General features: G+C 47.9%; 1 protein-coding gene across 2 annotated transcripts; it reads left to right on the top strand.

The window, feature by feature from the left end:
* Nucleotides 1–6,250: 6,250 nt before the first annotated feature.
* On the top strand, nucleotides 6,251–11,579 carry LOC113989455 (leukotriene C4 synthase-like). Of its 2 annotated transcripts, none has more exons than XM_027724027.2 (6): nucleotides 6,251–6,309; nucleotides 7,954–8,125; nucleotides 8,930–9,029; nucleotides 10,069–10,139; nucleotides 10,371–10,452; nucleotides 10,826–11,579. In XM_027724027.2, exons 2-6 carry the CDS (start codon nucleotides 8,068–8,070, stop codon nucleotides 10,950–10,952), a joined length of 438 nt encoding a protein of 145 aa, XP_027579828.1. In that variant the 5' UTR covers nucleotides 6,251–6,309; nucleotides 7,954–8,067; the 3' UTR covers nucleotides 10,953–11,579. The 2 variants fall into 2 exon arrangements, with proteins under 2 accessions (XP_027579828.1, XP_027579833.1); XM_027724032.2 differs by lacking the exon at nucleotides 6,251–6,309 and adding an exon at nucleotides 6,833–6,891 and having other exon boundaries at nucleotides 8,051–8,125.
* The last annotated feature ends 2,046 nt before the right edge of the window (nucleotides 11,580–13,625 follow it).

Genomic DNA, 13,625 nt, shown 5'->3' with positions numbered 1-13,625 from the left:
AGTGTAGAGTGAACCTGAGACACAGACTGTGAGGTCCGTGTTATCTTTGTAGACATCTGAAAACCCTTTGGATGGGAAGCCGAGGCTGTCACATCACCGGCAAGTGCCCACAAGATCCCTGAAACCCTTCTTGGCATCAGACCAAGGGCTCTGCTTTGGAACTACTTGTTCATGACAAAGTGGAGACAAGGGACCTGATGACTGTATTAACACCAAGCATTTCTGCCCATCCTGACTTATTCCAAGAGAATAGCAGAGCCTTTCCTGGGCTTACCTACCAAGTGTGGGCCTTGCTGCCACTGCTGTCTGATTATAGGGGAGTGAAAGGAAACAATGCTTAGAGTTATTTTAGAAATCAAAGAACCTTTTTTGAAGCAGATCTAGGCAAGAACATGTCAACCAAAGAGGACTTCAGTGAGAATATGGGATCCACTGGGTTTTCTTCCAGTTCAGAGTAATGCCAATGATCAGCATAGCCCTAAGGGTGTGGTGTTCTTGCCGTTCTTTACTGTCCTGAGCTTAGCTTCACCCCAGTTTTCAGTTCAGCTGACTGGAAAGCTGGAAATTGTAAAAACCCCTAAACATGGTCATTCTAATAATGTTTCCAGGGGAAATGGTGAGTCAGGGGTTGAGGAGCAGCACTGTGGCTGTGTGCAAGTGCAGTAAGTGGTGTAGTATTTTCTGTAGTGATAGGAGATGCTGAAGCTGTCTAATGTAGAAACTCAAGGGAGTGCAGAGGTGGGGATTTATTTCAGAACTCTCTGGCTATTAAAGCATGCAGAATTTGGGGGATGAGAGGCTTCCTTTGATATATGGGCAGATAGGGAAATGAAGGTAGTCTAGTCAGTCATAGAAATGCTTGGCATGAGAGGGAAAGGAATGGTTAAGGTTACACAAGTGGAACGTGACAACCTTTGCTTTCATTTTCAAGTCAAATAGCTCAGTGTTCGATCTTATCACTCAAGGCTTGAATTAGTCATGTGGTATCATAACTGAAAGAAATAGATCAGATTATAAAGGCAAACTGCTACCAAGCTCAGTGAAAACTCAAAAGAATGAGGAGGAATGAAGAGATAGATCCGATTAAGATTAATAAAAACATCAACTGTGCCTTAGGGAATGTTGGTGTTCTCAAACACAAATTCCAGAGTCAAAAATATTGTGCTTTATTTTTTTCCATCAAGAAACTGGACTGTGCAAGAGCTTGAATTCTTTCAGAGTGTGCTAACTGTCCAAGATGAAGAGGCTGAGCTGCCCCTTTGCTTGCCTGCATATAGAAACTGTGTGTTACAACTATCTAGTGTCAAACAAACTATCCAGTGAGTATCAAACAAGCTCACTATTTTGATTTTACATTTCCAGTTCATTTCTTTCATTGATTCTAAATGTTTCCCCCATTAGACTCTCCTTTTCGCAAATGCATTTACATGGAACTGGAATCAGTCGCTGACTTATTTTGCACAAGCTCAGCATTTGCTTCCTTTATTATTTTAATCTAAGACTTTGTCCTTTGAACAGGTACATTTTTAATCTGTCCATCAATTCAGTGATGAGAGTCTTTCCTTTTGTTTCTGCTGGACAACCTTCATCCAAGGTAAAAGTGAGATGAGCTGTGAGCTTTCTGCAATTCTAGATAGATTTTTTGTTAGAGGATGTTTCCTGGTACTTTTTTACAAGGTAGCAAAAAGAATCAGAGATCCTCCTCTCTTTATGAATATAAAGATGTAAATCTGAGGCAAACTCAAAAATCTCCAGATGAAATTTGACATGGAACATGTTTCTAATTGTTTACTAAATTTTTTAAGCTGATTAAAGAGCAAGGTCTGCTTTACAGCTCTTCACAGATATATATGTGTGTGTGAGTATTTATATATTAAAAATCTGTATCTCTATAATAAAAAAATGAACTGATTTTCACTGGAGTAAAAAGAAGTGTTCTGCAGATAGTAACTGACCAGGTTAATCTATTGTAAATATTGTACCTCTGAAAATTATAGGTGGAGATTTTTCTGCTTGCTTAATAACCAAACACTGGTCCCTGATAAGTCCTGTAGCACTGGACTGGATCCATTCTGGATCTCTGCAGGTGCTGAGTGAAAGCACTAAATTGCAATGTAAAAGGGTGTCCTAGTTAGGACAACTGAGACCAGTTCATCATGGTATGGGTGTAACCCAAAACTGTGTATTCTATAGCCTTCCATGCCATTTCCCAGAAACTGTTGTCAATAGACTATTCGCACCCTCTGCCCACAGAGCCTGACTCCTCAGGCTATAAACGAGGTGTTAAGAGGCCTGTGAGATAGGAGGATGCTCTTGTCCTCACACCCTTTGTGGAACTCCCCGCCCTGAGGGAAGCACTGAACATTCCTGCCTGAACTGGGGGATATATAATCTTGGAGTTTTGGAACATTTTTAACCCATTCGTGGGATCCAGAGGAAGACTGCAGCTCATCGCTCTCAACCGGACTTAGACCACCACCCTATACTGGACTGCAATCACCCCTTTTGACCAGACTGCAACAGCTCTCCCACCAGCAGGTTCTTCCCCTCTCCCTTTACTTTGGACTCAAGCGGGGCCCAAGGAAAACCACTTTGTTCATGCCCCAGGGTACTGGGTTATACATTTGGGTTTTGTGGGTTAAGACCAATTGTTTGTTTGTATGATTGTACTTACTGTATTATTGTAATAAATTGTTATTCTGACTTATAATCTCTCCTTTGAGTTGAGTTCATTTCCCCTGCTGGTTAACTCTTAAACCAGCACAAAGGGCGATGACCAGCACTGTATCAGGGCTTTCAAATACCAAAGATCAGGCTCCTGTGTGCTGTGCTCAACTTGCTTTGCCACACCAGACCCCCAATAAAAGCCTGCTCCGATCCTGCAGAGGTAGGAGACAGGGAATGATGTCCTGAAGGCTGGAGCCTGTGTAGACAGGAGGCATCGAGCACTGACTTGGGCATTGAGAATTTTCTTAATGGAATTAAGAAAGGATTTTCTAACCTACAGCCTGTCTGTCTGTCTGTCTGTCTGTCCTGGCTTCCCACGAAACAGCTCCTCACTGCCTGCCTCTGTGGGCCAGCATCCTCATAGCTGGGGAAGCTGAAGTCGTTCAGAAGGTACTGGAAGAAGACTGGTGCTAGGATGGGTGCTTGGTCCCAGTGGCACCTCTGGGACTGCTCTTAGCCCGGCTTTGCAACCCAGGAGCTGGGACAGAAAAGGAAAGGCTCAGAAGGAGTCTTCACTTCTGGTACCTTAAATGGTGCCCCCTAACTTGAGTTAGGGTAGGAATTATCTGCCCTTGCTGGGGGACAGCACGGCTGGGGCAGCTTCACGCAGCGTCTGGGCTCCACGTGAGGCCAGAGGAGTCACATTCCTGTGCACCTCTCCCCAAGGACTGTCCCCAGCCCAGCTCTCCCTGCAGCTGCCACTACTGTCGAGTACTCACAGATGAGCTTGACCTCGGCCAGGCTCTGACGCACAAATGCTACAACAAAGGATAGTGAGCAGAAACCCATCTGCTCCCACACCCATATCTTGACCTTGAGACCCTTGGTCTGTCTCCCTGGTCCTGTGCCAGCAGGAGATGTGGGGGCTGGCTCTGTTTCATTTCTCCTTTGCAGATGGGAGAAGGAACAGAGCCTGTTTGTGTTCCTCTGGACTCAGTGATTTACGTGACCTGGGCAGCCTCTTCACTCTGCTTGCGCTGCACTTGCAGCCTCACAGTGTGTGTGCCCCTCGCCGGCACCATCCCCAGTACGGGGGCTCTGCTCCCTGCCCAGCACGTCACTCGGGGCACCTTCTGGGGGCATGACAGTGGAAGAATTAAAAGAAAAACAGTCCAAACGATGGTCTGCTCTCATCTGCAGCATTTGCCTTTGGTTCATTCCAAAGATACATTTCAAAACTTTTTGACACCTCTGACGTCAGAGGAGCTCTACAGAAGCATCCGTCTGTTTCCCAACACATCCAGCTGTGCTGCCTCCAGCACCTTCTGCCCTTGCATGAGCTCCTCCGTGGGTGTCATCCCTCGTCCCATGCTGATGGCTGGACACTCTGTGGTCTCACCCTCTGTGGTTGTCCAGCTGAGCTATGGCCCAGGGTTATGAACAGGGTGACACAAGGCAGGACACTCAGCAGGACTCAGGTTCCACTGGGTGCAGTCCTGCAGCACTAAGCAAGGAGAGAAGAGCAGGTCCATGAGGACCTACTGCAGACCTCCCTCCAAATCACCTCCTTTCCCTTAACCCCATGTGGGGCAGGACTCTGGTGTGAGAAGTCACCATAAGGCAGAGGGACCACTGCCCTCCTGATTGCCCCATCCCTGCAGATATGACCTTACACAGCAATACCTCCCCACTTCAGGTGAATTCCCCTGACTCTTTCTCTGTGTCTGGCAAGCCAAGGGTCTCTCCTTCACAGGAGACCTACCAGGAACTCCAGTCTCCTCCCTGGAAAATGTTTCCTTAGAGCTGCCTGCACTCTGCTCCTCTCCAATGCCCTGCCCAGTGCTCCCTCATAACCAGGTAGGGCTGGCCAGCATTTGGCTTTCTGTACAAACAAGATAGAAAAGCTAAATTGTTCTATTTCTTCCCCTCTATAATTTAGAAAAAGAGAAGCTCTGCTCCATGACCCCTCTTCAGACTTTGATACATTTTGATGTACTCTGTAGCCTTGTAATTTTTCCCCCACATCATTATAAGATAATACTAAGTGTGTGTTAACATAAGAGCTGCCAAAGATGTTTGAAAGGCTTGTTTGTCCCTCTGCAAAGGGAAATCCTCCCCCTCCCTGCTGTATGCATTTATCGCTCCAGAGATTTATTGTTCTTCGAACTACTCAGAAGTGCAGTTGCCTTTCTGGCATTGTTCTGTTTTGTTTATTTGCTATTTCTGACATTCTGCTGAACAGAGAGTAGGAAAATTGGCAAAACATATGAAGAAGACTTTCGTTGTGTGACAATAACACAAGGCAGGGCAAGAGAGGGATTTAATTAATATTTTTAACAGATGTTGATCATAAAAGAAGGAGAATTATTCATTTGCATGTATCAGTACTTTTGATGACGGGTTAAGTGGAGAATTTTGGCATTGCTTTTGTACTGATGTGTCCTCCAGTCAGATTTAATATGCACAGAGAAAGCTCACCAAACTCCATTAGAAGAAAGCTTTAAAAAAAAATGTCTCCAAACTATCCCTAACTTAATGAGTACATATACTCATTTATGTAGTTTTCCAAAGACTCAGCTTTTCATCTTGCTTTTTGGAAAATTACTTTTAATGTTTTTCCTGTTTAAAGTGAATCTTTTCACCTTTACTGGGATGAGAAGCTCTGTAAGTAGGTGCTTGGCAGTGGTCCTGCTCCATGTAGTAACATTCAAACTGCCCAGGGATTGGTTTAGCCCTCAGAAATTTTGCTATAACTAAATATTTGAGAACATTTGTTTGACCTCTTTGATATGCCACAGATATATAAATGTCAGGAATATCTGTCTGAAATCAGTCTGGATAAACAGCCTAAGGCACATCTCTGATACACACTGAGTTTGTATTCCAAGGGATAAGTTGCATATAATGCCAGGCAGGATGTTGGTGACAAAACCAACCACCTGCTCTTTTACTTTGTGAAAGGAGGAGCCTCCGTATAGATGCACATCTTAGGGAGGCATGGTAATTCTTGTCATGCCAAATTTTTATGGGAAACATCTCAAATCTCTCAGGAGATCTGAGCCAGCCTGCACCTTGCTGGGAGCCCTGGCAGGAACTGCAGAGCAGCAACTGTCCCCACTTCCTGGGAATGTGCAGTCAGCTGTGTCTTCCTAAGGGGTGAAATAATGAATTGGCTTTTTCTTGCTATGTTTTGAGCCTGTCCTTCCTTTTACGGCTGTAAAAGCCAAGAATTCTAGGAAAATCTCAACACGTGTTGGTCTGAGTTAACAGAAGCCTTCCTGGGTGTGGGGAGGTCAGGAGAGCACATCCCCAACCCCACCACCCTACCCTGAGGAGCTGTTACTTGAACAGACTGAGTTGCTTGAGGCTGAGCTCTCTTTATCTCTCTCAAACTAGAAAAACACTTCCTGTGAGAAGAAATTCTTTTGAATGAACCCTCCCATCTTTTTTTCTAATGTGCTGTTAGAAGGACAGTAATTATTCTTGCAAGCAAGTCCACAGTCACAGATTTGGATGTACTCAGTGGCTGCAAAAGAATTCGAAGGGAAAGGAAGCATAAGTACGACCTAGATTAGAAAATACTTCCATATTTGTACAATACGACTGGAAGGACGAGGCGCCTTCATGCTTCGCAGCTGAAGGGTAAGTTGCCCATCTGCAAAATATTCCCCCTTCCACTGTCAGGAAGCTCTTGGGCCATTTTACGCTCCTAAAATACATTTCTAGGGGATGTTACTGCAGATAACAGTGCTGAACTCAGCACTGCTGGCTTCTCCTTGCTCTGCTGCTCCTGGAGAGTAAGGGGTGCTGCAAACTCTGTGGATGTTTAAAACTCCTCTAAGCCTTTTGTGTTGATCATTTTTCTTCCCAAGGTTATTTTCTAATCCCTGTTGATGTTGCAGTCCAGCTCACAGTGTTTCCCTACGGTGGTAATTAATGAGGAGGCAGAAAGGATTATTGGCTGCAGGAAGAGGTGACATAAGCAACCATGGGCGCAGAGAAATGCCTCCAGGGACAACTCAGTGGGAGGTGCGAGGACTTTGGTCCACGCCAGTCCAGCCTCCCTGTGGCAGGGCCATATTCACACAGTGTAACTTCCAGTGCAGAGCTGGGAAGTGGGAGACAATGTTTCAGTAGCTCTTGCTCAGAAAATCCACCCCAAGGTGCACCTGGGACTTCAGGACTTGCCTTTGCTTAGGAGGAAATTTGGCCGTGTCAGCCTTGGTAGGTGAGGTTTTGCGATGTGCTGTTGTCTGCAGGGTGCTGAGGCTGTCCAACAGTGACAGTCCCCCCCTCGAAGGGCATTTGGCCCTGGGAGGAGGGTACTTGTGCAGGAGGTTTGCCTGTTCTTGCTAACACCAAGTGAGAATGGAAAATAAGCAAGTTCCGATGGTGACAACGAGGGACAAGAAAAATGTGCCCTTCGGGAGATTAAAACCAGCTTGAAAAATTATGCGTACAAGGGAGGGAGGAGGAGGGGAGAGACATCTGTGCTTGTTTATTCATTCATATTTCTGCTGACCTTTATTACACTTAGACTATGCTAGATGATGATAGTAGAAGTATTTTGTGTCTAATGATGATCTGGAGGGTGGGTGTGTTCTGTGTCACCTGTACAGCTCCTCCTGGCTCAAATTCCCTTACACTCCACTGTCATCTGATGGAGGTGTAAGCTCAGATCTTTTTAGTTCAGTTGTTTTGCTTTATATTTTCTTTTACTAGTGGGCTGTGATCAGACAGGAGTAGAGAGAAATCAAACATTATTAAGCACTTTGAGACCTTTTGCTCTTTTTGAGCTAACACACGGGAGTTCTTAATTTCTTTGACAACTAAGGGGTTTTATTCGACTCTGTCTCAGCGCTGTGGCCATAAGTTGTTCTCCGTGCCCAACACATGCTATCCAGAGTCTATCTAGGGATATATACACAGGGATACGTACCTTGGAACACTGCCTGTTCTGGTGCTCTGGTGAGGCACAACAGCCCAGTTGGTTCCTCATGCAACATCAAAGAGAGGGATGTGCCTTGGCCTGCATTTTAAAGCAGATGCCCCTGGGGGAGCAGATCACCGGCCTTTTGAAATTTGTCCATCCATTCAGCTCCCAGTTCCCTTATCTCTGCTCTCTGCTTTTCCACTTCGTCATAACTCATTCTGGGAAAAGGAGGGCAGGAACGGGAAATACTCCTTTAGACCTGTCTCCACTGATTTCCATTTCCACAGGGCAAGTCAGACTCCTCCTGGGTGTGAGTACCACAGACTAAATCTTCCCTTTGTTTGTTAAATTAGAGCAAACCTCTGCTGCCAGCTACCACAGCCAACTGCCACATCAGCAAAGACTAAACCTGGCCAGAGGAGCTTCTAAGCAAGAAATCACATTTTCTAGGGTTTGGAAGAGTCAGTATGTTGGATCAGATTCACCTGCTTGCTGCTGTGACAGTCCTGGGAGTCCTGGAGCAAGGTAGGGACTATCAGATGCACATGCTCAAATACTTGCTGGGTCAATCTACTGCAACTCCACTGATTTTCTTTCAGTTTCGTATTTAGTGTCTGCTATTGCACTGGCACTTTGCTGCTTTTCAGACAGTAAACTGATATCTTGTCTGGGTTTTGGAAAGTATTCAACCAAATGAGTGCCTGGGAAGCCCTTCCTCTGAAATGGCCTGCCTCCTTCATTCGGGAATTTCTTGGTTGATCTACAGACACGTAGAATTTCTTTCGTTGGGTTTACAGCAGTTCCTGAAGTGTGTGTAGATACAAGCATACAAAGAGCTCTGCAGTGTGGAAATGTGGAAGGAGGGGCTGTGATGGGCCACACGGAACCACCCAGCCATGGGTCCACATTGCATGACAATTTAATTCTGTGTCTGGGTGACTTATCTGTGGCATCAGTTCTGTCCCTCCTCGGTCAGAACTTGGAAAGAGGAAAAAGCTAAAAGATTGAAAAGAAAATTGTGAGTAACAAAGTGCATCAGAATTGTGTAATAGTTTCTATGGAACTGAGGATATCTTAATTACACAGGAGAGAAAGCAGATAACACTGGTGATACATGATTGCATACTCTTCACTTCACTGTTGCACTGGGTCATTCCTTTTCCATACCTAAAAAGCAACTGGGATTTTACTCTAACTTTCTCTGCTATGATGGGTTGTGGGGTCAGGAGGAGCATGCAGATCTTTTTCCCCCGACATCTGATCATCTCCTGACCCCACTGTGCCCAGCCACAGGACTGACCATGGCTACTTTTCTCTCTTTTGCTGCAGCCTACTTCTTCCTCCAGGTGATCTATGCTAGGAGGTTGTTTGGCATTTCACCTCCAAAGACCTCAGGCCCACCTGAATTTGAGAGGGTCTTTCGAGCACAGTAAGAACCTCCTTCTATCTGATGTTTGCCAGATCTCATGTGTAATGACACTGCTTTTCCCCTGCTTTGCCATTCCTTTCTCAGGACTGTAATTCAGCAGTTACTCACCTCCCTCGGGGTTAATTAGTGGGTTGAAGAGCCAACATCAAGACTGGACTGGCTCTCGAGTCCTGAATCAGCCATTGCTGATAGAAATCACGTAGGAATCTGCTGTACAGTGAAGGGCTGCTAAAGTCAGCTCTTGGTGCCTGAGACTTTGGCTGGTTTTAGCCAAGTGGTGTTCAAACCTCAGGCAGCTTCAGCCCTGCTCTGAATCCTGCTCACTGGGAAGGACAAGCTCCCAAAAAGATCTCATTGGGTCTGGGATGGGGATGTGGGGATTGTGGTGCCACTATCCATCATCTCTGCCTGACTTCTGTTCTAGGGCTGCAGTGGGGAGGGAGGCAGAGAGGGAGGAGCTTCCACTTTTGCTGGAAAACAAGCCACTGGGCAGCAGGAGCAGGATCCCCTCAGCCATTCCTTTCTCTGCTCCTTCACCAGCCTAAAGTCAGCCTCATCCAGCATCTTTTGGCCCTATTTTGTCTTCAGGAGGATGGGGAATGGTGTATGAGCAACCCAAACAGCCGTGTGCTCCCTCCCACTCCTGCATGAAGCCAAGCTGCTCTGGCCTTACCTGCTTGAGGGGCAGACCTTCCCTGCAGCTCTTCCCTGGGGCTTTGGGACATTGATAGAAGGGTTTGGGTTGTGGCATTTGGGAAGGGGGAGTGGGGGTGGTTCACAAAGCCTTTCTGTGCACAGTCTGACCTGGGCATCTTTTGCTTAATTTTTTGTGCCCTGGAAACCCAGTTCCTTCCACTGTCTAATTTCTGTGAATAAAGATGGGACAGGAACTGTGGGGAAATGTGCAAGCCTGGAGGCTTCTTATGGCAACATCTCTTCTAAAAAACAATAGCCTCCAGCATCTGGAAACTGCTAAGGGAACCAAAAAAGGAAGAGCTTCCTTCTTTCCCTTGTTTACGACCTTCCTCTTTCCCTCCAGGGTGAACTCCTCTGAGTATTTTCCAATTTTCCTGGCACTTCTGTGGCAGGCTGGACTCTTCTTCCACCAAGGTGAGAATATCCCATTACCTGTTTTGTCACTGGATCTGTTCCCAAGTACTGGCTCAGTCCTCAGGTCCTGCTCACCTTCTGAACAATAAGTTAAGCAGTAATTCTGTCTCTGAGGGAGGGTAAAGCCAGAGGACACAGAATCTCTATTCCTTTGCTTTGGGCTACCTCTGTAGATCCAAGTGGCTCCAAAAAGCTTTTGGAGCTGGTGACTGTGATCTCTCTTAACCACAGGTCTGGCTGCAGCTTTGGGTCTGCTCTATCTCTACTCCCGCTACTGCTACTTTACAGGATACAGGGCATCATCTTCAGAAAGGTAAACACCTCTGCTAGAGCCTGGAGTGCCTGGTAACCCCTGGGGAGTTGTATTTGGGAACATAATGTGCTTTCAGGAAACTCAGGACTCCCAGATGCTCCGTTTTGGGGTTCCTGCGTGGCTCAGCCTTGTCTATGATGCGTAATGAGGGCGTGGATGAAGGGCTGGGGGCAGCTACACACATACGGGGCAAGGCTGGAGCTGCACCGAGCCCTTTCAGGGTGTGCTCCCTGGAGGCAGGAGCAGTGCATGGCACCCCACAGAGGGGACAGGGGACAGCCAGGGGCTGCCTTCCCACCCCACTTCTGCAGAGAGGAAGGGACCATTCCCGGGCAGGATACTCGGTCTCAGCAGGCTGCCTCTCTCCCACCAGGCTCACCCCAATATACTTTTCTGCTGGAGTTCTCTGGATTCTCGTTGGAGCGTCAGCCCTGGGTATCCTGCATTCCTTGCTCTCTCACTACGTGGGGCTGAACCTCCTCCAACTTCTCACAGCGTGACCCAGTCCTCTGTCCCTCATCAGTGTCCTCACCTTGGAGTTCTGCTCCCTCCTGCACTCCGTTACAGACTGGCTGCAACTCACACAGCCCCCAGCAACAAATCCACCCGCATCTGAGCTTTTATCACCTCCCTTCTCCTGCCCAGCACCAGCACGAACTGCTGAGCTCTTCAGGAGGTATTTTTCCCCCGAGGCACTTCTGTGTGCCAAGTGCTCCATATCTGGCAGCTCCATCATGCGAAACACCAACGATCCAAAACAAGGAGAGTTTTAGGAAAGCTGGACACATAAAAGCAAACTCTTCTCAGTCTGAGTTTCACAGTGAGCTTCCCCAGGGAATGGCCATGTGTTCCCTGTTCTCCAACAGCCCTGCCTGCAGCCAGGGCACTGAACAGATTCATGCCAGTTTGCCGAGGCCCACACCTATTAAAGGCATTTGTTTGGAATTCAGTGTGGGCTGCGGCATAACAAAAGAGGTGAGGGGTAAACAGGAGCAGCCACCAACATGTTGTGCAAAGGTCTGTTAGTACCTTCATGCTGCTCATCAGCCATTGCCTATGAGACTGCACAAACTCATCACTGCTGCGTGTGTGACTTCCAACACTGCTTGGCAACAAGGTGCACAATTAAAAAGTCACTGAACTTGCTGTTCTAGGTGTCTCTTTGTGAGTCTTCAGCTAGCAGGGAACAGCAACATGAGTGTTTGAATGCAAGGTGGCTGCCTTGGTTTCCCTGATGTGCAGTCCAACACAGCCTGCAACCTTGTGTGCCACAAGAGGAGAGCTCTGAGGAGGGAGAAGCTGATTTTTGGAGATGCTGAGCTCACCGATTGGATGCTGAGCCGCTCAGCATCAAGAAGTGTTTTCCACTGGGTAGTTTGCACAGTGCTCAAGTCCCACCTGCATCAGGAAGGGCTGGATTTTCACAGGAGTCCACCATTCACAACACTGATGCTTTTGGCCATTGGTGCGTTTGGTGCCCTCCTGTTAGTGATACAGCTCAGGAAACACCAGCAGTGCTGTGTGTCGTCACAGGGGGAATTCACACCAAACCCAGAGAGCAAAAATAACTGCATGAGCATGCTGCCAGTCTAACCACACTGTAAAGCCTGCTGGTCACTCCTCCCTTCACCAGCAGCAGGCATATCTATACTGTAAGAACAAAAGGCAGGGGTTTTTTTGAGGAAGTGATTAATTCTTCACATTGTTTCATTTCCTTCCCTGCATTTTAAATTGGCTTACCCAGCAAAACCCCCAGTCTATTTTGCTTTTGAGCTCTCCCACCTTGGAGTCCTGCCACTGCACTGAGGCTGGCAAACACTGCAGGGGAAGGCTTAAAGCCAGACAAAAATAACTGTACAACACTTGTCTCTACAAAGTTTTTGGTGCAGCACAGCCCCATCCTCACAGGAACCCCTGAGTGTCACAGTGAGATAAACTTTTTTCCTGGCATCTTTGGTGACACACTTCCAAAAAGGTTGAGCATAGTTTAACCCTGGCTGTGCCTTAGCAAAGTCTGGGGCTAGCAAGGGAGGGACAGACATACCATCTGCCCCCAGGGAGATTTCACTTAGCCTTTACATTAACAGGTCCCACCATCTCCTGAAGTTCATCCCCAGTCTTCACCTTTTTACCAGTACAAGTCACCTCCCAGAGGGTTAATAGAGAAGGACCAGCCCCAGCTACTGGTGCAGGTCCTGACTCCATGTCAAAACCCCGCTGTTTGGGGTTAGTCCAAGTGGGTGCTCAGTGGTTCTGCAAACACAACCTCTGTCTTTTATCCTACAATCAATTTTCTAAGCCTGCTGTATCAACCTGGAGCCACTACCCACCTCAACCCCGCTTGTGTCCACTCTGTGTGTGACAGGGCTGCAGAATGACTCAGAGGAGGGAAATTAATGATTCAGCAGTGAGTTGCAGCCAGCTTCTCCCCTTGGATTCACGGAAGACCATTAAAAATCCTGTCATGTCGCAGTCAGGCTCTGGCCTTGGTATCTGCCATCGCTAGTTCTGCCATAGAAAACCTGCCAGGCTCATCATTGGCCCTTCAAGCCACTGTCAGAGGGGCCATTTCGGGTGCCCTGAGCAGAAGGAAAGCTGCTCCCCTCCACTAGGGCTGCTGTCATTGCTCTGCTTCTTCATCAAAGAAAACGGCTTTGCACTAGTCCATGGTTCAACCATGCAGGCCACGGTTTTGGCATTTACCCAGTTCACAGTCTGCTGCCCAGCACGGTGTGCTGGTGCTCTATGGCACCAGTTTGCCCACCTGCATCTGCTGCAGAGGTGCTGAGGGGCCAGTGGGCTGGCAGGGGCTGTGCTGGGGGGCTGCCCCTGCCACCCCGGGCCACCGTCCCGCTGGTGTGAAGGCCACCCCATGAGCTCCAGTTTAAGGGTGATCCAACCGCCACCAGCACTGCTGCACAGCCCGTGTCCAGCGCCAAGGGTGAGGGTGCCCCCGCTGCCCCGCGATGGGGGCCAGACCCGCGCAGCCAGACCCGCTCCCCCACGTGTTTGTGTCCCCGCTCTCCCCGGGATTCCTGTCCCCACTCCACCTGGGATTCGTGTCCCCACTCCCCCCCGTGTTTGTGTTCCCGCTCCCTCCGGAATTCCAGTCCCCGCTCCCCCGTGGAGTTTATGTCCCCACTCCCCCCGGGATTCGTGTCCCAGCTCCCTCC

This window comes from Pipra filicauda, unplaced genomic scaffold (assembly GCF_003945595.2).
Source record: "Pipra filicauda isolate LSUMZ 115617 unplaced genomic scaffold, ASM394559v2 scaffold344_size1527164_pilon, whole genome shotgun sequence".
NCBI classification, from domain to species: Eukaryota; Metazoa; Chordata; class Aves; order Passeriformes; family Pipridae; genus Pipra; species Pipra filicauda.
Note: the sequence above shows the minus strand (reverse complement) of the source record. Positions and strands in the feature narration are given on the sequence as shown.

Coding starts and splice junctions, on each gene's coding strand:
- LOC113989455 (XM_027724027.2), top strand. CDS start 8,068: ATGTTGGATCAGATTCACCTGCTTGCTGCTGTGACAGTCCTGGGAGTC. Junction 8,126..8,929: donor CCTGGGAGTCCTGGAGCAAG/GTAGGGACTATC, acceptor CTTTTGCTGCAG/CCTACTTCTTCCTCCAGGTG. Junction 10,453..10,825: donor AGGGCATCATCTTCAGAAAG/GTAAACACCTCT, acceptor CTCTCCCACCAG/GCTCACCCCAATATACTTTT.